The sequence below is a fragment of the Vicia villosa genome, linkage group LG3, assembly GCF_029867415.1.
Source record: "Vicia villosa cultivar HV-30 ecotype Madison, WI linkage group LG3, Vvil1.0, whole genome shotgun sequence".
Classification (NCBI taxonomy): Eukaryota; Viridiplantae; Streptophyta; class Magnoliopsida; order Fabales; family Fabaceae; genus Vicia; species Vicia villosa.
In genome coordinates, this window is record NC_081182.1 from 178,284,913 (window position 1) to 178,289,961 (window position 5,049).

General features: G+C 38.6%; 1 protein-coding gene across 1 annotated transcript; it reads left to right on the forward strand.

The window, feature by feature from the left end:
• Positions 1-61: 61 nt before the first annotated feature.
• Positions 62-2,059, forward strand: LOC131659447 (putative disease resistance protein At3g14460). The gene has a single exon (XM_058928636.1). It carries the CDS (start codon positions 62-64, stop codon positions 2,057-2,059), a length of 1,998 nt encoding a protein of 665 aa, XP_058784619.1.
• Positions 2,060-5,049: the final 2,990 nt, after the last annotated feature.

The window sequence follows — 5,049 nt, forward strand, 5'->3', positions numbered from 1 at the left end:
CAACAACAACAACTTCGTCCATGATTTAGCTACAGAGGTTTCTTCTTCATACTGTATCGGTATGGACAAACATAACCTAGATGATAGAATGCAAAATTTCTCATACAATAGAGGGACATATGATTCATATGACAAATTTGATAAATTATACGGAGTAAAAGGTTTGCGTACCTTTCTAGCATTCCCATTACAAGAACAACTGCCTCTTGGTTTGCTATCAAACAAGGTAGTGCATGACTTGCTGCCAAAAATGAAACAATTACGCATGCTGTCTCTGTCAAGCTACAAGAGTATCACCAAGGTTCCCAATTCTATTGGAAATTTGTTAGACCTGCGGTACTTAAATCTTTCTCACACTAATATTGAAAGGCTCCCTTCTGAAACATGCAAGCTTTACCATCTGCAGTTCTTGTTGTTGGCAGGCTGTATAAGGTTCTTTGAATTGCCGGAGGACATGGGAAAATTGATTAATCTGCGGTACCTTGACGTTAGTAACACCGCATTGAGAGAGATGCCCGTACAAATAGCCAAACTAGAAAATCTCCACACTTTGTCCGACTTTGTTGTCTGCAAACATAATGGTGGATTGAATATTGTAGAGCTAGGAAAACTTCCCCACCTACGTGGAAAACTTTCAATCTCCCAGCTACAAAATGTTAATGACCCCATTGAAGTAGATCGAGCCAATATAAAGATGAAAGAACAAATAGACGAGTTATCTTTGGAATGGGATCTTGGTAGTACTTTTTTAGATTCACAAATTCTTGTACTTGAAAAGTTGCAACCCTCAACGAATTTGAAAAGTCTCACCATCAAAGGCTATGGTGGAATCAGCTTTCCAAAATGGTTAGGTGATTCTTTATTTGGCAACATGGTGTATTTAAGAATCTCGAATTGTAATGATTGTTTATGGCTTCCGCCCCTTGGAAAATTGGGTTATTTGAAAGAACTCATTATTGAAGGGATGCAATCAGTGGAGACAATTGGTATTGAGTTCTATGGAAGTGGTGGTTCTTCATTTCAACCATTTCCCTCTTTGCAGAGTCTACACTTTGAGAATATGGAAGAGTGGAAGGAATGGGACTTGATTGGAGATACGACTACAACGTTTCCTAATCTAAAAACTTTATCGCTAAGAAAGTGCCCGAAACTAATAGCCGGAAACATAACTGAAAAATTTCCTTTCTTAACTGAACTTGAGTTAAGAGAATGTCCTTTATTGGTGCAATCAATTCCATTATCTGATCATGTATTTGGGCAACTAATGTTCCCTCTTAATTCTCTTCAACAACTGACTATAGACGGTTTTCCATCTCTGATGTCGTTCCCAATAACCGGTCTACCAAAAACCTTGAAACTTCTCATAATCAGTAATTGTGAGAATCTAGAATTCCTTCCTCACGATAACTTGCATAATTATGCATCGCTTGAGGAATTGAAAATATCTTATAGTTGTAATTCAATGATATCATTTACCTTAGGCACTCTCCCTGTCCTCAAGAGTCTGCTTATTGAAGGTTGTATAAATTTGAAATCGATATTAAGTGCAGAAGACGAGTCGGAAAAGAGTCTCTCATTTCTTAGAAGCATCAAAATATGGGATTGTAATGAACTGGAGTCATTTCCCCCAGGTGAATTGGCAACTCCAAACCTTGTTTATATTGCACTCTGGAAGTGTGAGAAACTTCTTTCATTGCCAGAAGCAATGAACAATCTAGCTGGACTTCAAGAAATGGAAATTGATAATCTACCAAATCTTCAATCTTTTGTCATAGACGAGTTACCTAGCAGGATACAGAAACTATCTGTTGGCTCTGTTGGTGGGATTATGTGGAATAATGAGCCAACTTGGGAACATCTCACTTGTCTCTCGGAGTTGCGAATTAACGGCGATGATATTGTGAAAACACTGATGGGGCCATTGCTACCTAAAACGCTTGTGAAACTATGCATTTGTGGTCTTAATGATACAAGCATTGATGAGAGGTGGCTTCAACATCTCACTTCTCTCCAAAACCTTGAGATTATTAACGCGCCCAAACTCAAGTCGTTACTGTGAATAGGAATTAGTTTAAATGTATTTATTTAGTGTAATTACCGATATAGCCCTGTAACCTTTATATATACGAGAAATAATAATGAGAAAAGTATGAAGCCAAGAATTATTAACATGGTATCAGTAGGTTTTCGATCAAACCTGTGAGTCTTAGGTTAATCTTGGCTTTATTCAGCGACACCCCACTGGGTCGCTCTTGAAATCATCTCGGTAGATCTCGTTTCTCGGTAATTGAAATCATCTCGGTTCTCGGTAATCTCTTCCAAGATTGCGATTCTAATCTCTGGTGCTTACAATCGTGTTTCTGGTAGTGCTCATAAGTTACAATTTTGTTATTCCTCCTTGTTTGCAAATCGTGTTTGCTTTGATCGTGTTCGGCAAGTATTCTGAATTAGGGTTTTGATTTGGTGTCGGCAAGTATTCTTCAGTGTTCTGTTGGTGTTTCTTGTTTCACGTTAACAAAATTGTTACGTTAACAAAATTGTTCTTAAGTCATCTCTGATATTATGACTTCCAAAAAAGAGAGAGATCATATTTGTGTTCGTTTTACCGGAAAGAATTATCTTGTTTGGGAATTTCATTTTCGGATGTATGTCAAAGGGAAAGGATTATGGAGTCACTTGGACGATGTCTCTTTGGCACCGTTAGAGACAACTGACTTAGATGCATGGGAAATAGAAGATGCTCAGATTATCACTTGGATTCTCGGTACTATTGATCCTCACATGATTAATAATTTGCGATCTTTTTCAACTGCTCAAGAAATGTGGAACTACTTGAAGCGTATCTATAACCTAGATAATGCGGCCAAACGTTTTCAGTTGGAGCTAGACATTGCCAATTACAAACAAGGCAATCTGTCTGTTCAAGAATATTATTCTGGTTTTTTGAATTTGTGGACAGAACACTCTGCGATTATACATGCTGAGGTACCCAAGAGTTCTCTCGCGGATGTCCAAGAGGTCTATAATACTAGTAGGCGAGATCAATTTCTCATGAAGCTTCGTGCAGAATTTGAGGTTGTCAGAGGTGCCTTGCTGAATAGGAATCCTGTTCCTTCTTTAGATACATGTGTCGGTGAACTTCTCAGAGAGGAACAACGTCTTGCTACTCAAAGATCCATGTCTCATGATGTTGTCATTTCTGAGTCTTCTATGTTTGCATATGCTCCTCAGGGTAGAGGTAAAGGTCGTGATATTCGACATGTCCAATGTTTCTCTTGCAAACAATTTGGACATTTTGCTCAGAGTTGCAGTAAGAAGTTTTGTAATTATTGCAAGCAGCGGGGCCATATTATCTCTGATTGTCCCACTCGTCCTCCACGATCAGCACAACGGTCGGTGCAAGCATTTCCTGCTAGTACAAGCTCTGCAGTTGGTCCTTCCATCACCAATCCATCTAATGGTGGTGCTCTCCAACCTGAAACAATCCAACAGATGGTACTTTCCGCTCTTTCAACCTTGGGAATTCAGGGTAAGTCTTCGAATGTTTCCTGCCCGTGGTTTCTTGATTCTGGTGCATCCAATCACATGACAGCCTCTTCTGAATACTTGCACAATTTACATTCTTACCATGGTAATCAGAAAATTCAAATTGCGGATGGTAATGCTCTCTCTATCACTAATGTTGGTGACCTCAACTCTGATTTTCGGGATGTGTTTGTATCACCTGGACTTGCTTCCAATTTATTATCTGTTGGTCAATTGGTTGATAATAATTGTAATGTAAATTTTTCTCGTGATGGTTGCCTTGTGCAGGAACAGGTGTCGGGGAAGGTGGTTGCGAAGGGGCCTAAAGTGGGAAGACTGTTTCCACTTCAGTTTATTTCTAGTCATTTATCTCTTGCTTGTAATAATGTCTTGAATTCTTATGAGGACTGGCATAGAAAATTGGGTCATCCAAACTCTGCTGTTTTATCTCATTTATTTAAAAATGGTTTGTTGGGAAATAAAAATGTTGTTTCTAATGCCTCTCTTTCATGTTCTGTTTGCAAATTAGCTAAAAGTAAAACACTTCCTTTTCCGTCTGGTGCTTATCGGGCTTCCTCTTGTTTTGAAATGATTCATAGTGATGTATGGGGTATGTCTCCTGTAGTTTCTCATGCTCGCTATAAATATTTTGTCACATTTATTGATGATTATAGTCGTTTTACTTGGATATATTTTCTTCGGTCTAAATCTGAAGTGTTTTCTATGTTTAAGAAATTTCTGACATATGTTGAAACTCAATTTCATGAAAGTGTTAAAATTTTTCGCTCTGATTCTGGTGGTGAGTACATGTCTCGTGAGTTTCAAGAATTTCTTCAACAAAAAGGCATTTTGTCTCAACGATCTTGTCCCAATACCCCCCAACAAAATGGGATGGCAGAACGCAAGAATCGTCATTTGCTTGATGTGACACGCACTTTACTTCTTCAAGCTTTTGTACCACCCCGATTTTGGGTGGAGGCTCTTTCCACAGCTGTCTTCTTGATCAATCGTCTTCCTTCTACGGTTATTGATCTCGATTCTCCTTTTTTTCGTCTTTTTAAAATTCAGCCTAATTATAATGATTTACATACCTTTGGATGTGTTTGTTTTGTTCACTTACCTCCATTTGAAAGGCATAAGCTTGGAGCGCAGTCTGTTCAATGTGCATTTATGGGGTATAGTCATTCTCATAAGGGATTTGTGTGTTATGATGTCACTAACCATCGTTTTCGTATTTCTAGGAATGTGACATTTTTTGATAATCAGTTTATGTTTCCATGTGTTTCTCCTGTCATGAATGATATTGTTACTCTTCCTAAGTTTTCTATTATGCCTCAATCTATAGAACGCTATAAACCAGGTCATGTATATGTCAGAAAACACAAACAGCAGGTTCCCACACCCCTTCCCGACGCTGAACCGCCACCTGATCCTGTAATGGTTGAACCACGACGGTAACAAGCAACCTTATACCATCTATATGTCAGAAACCACGACGGTAACAAGCAACCTTATACCATCTAT

What these genes read in the sequence shown, in the direction of transcription:
- LOC131659447 (XM_058928636.1), top strand. Translation starts at nt 62, where the DNA reads ATGGACAAACATAACCTAGATGATAGAATGCAAAATTTCTCATACAAT.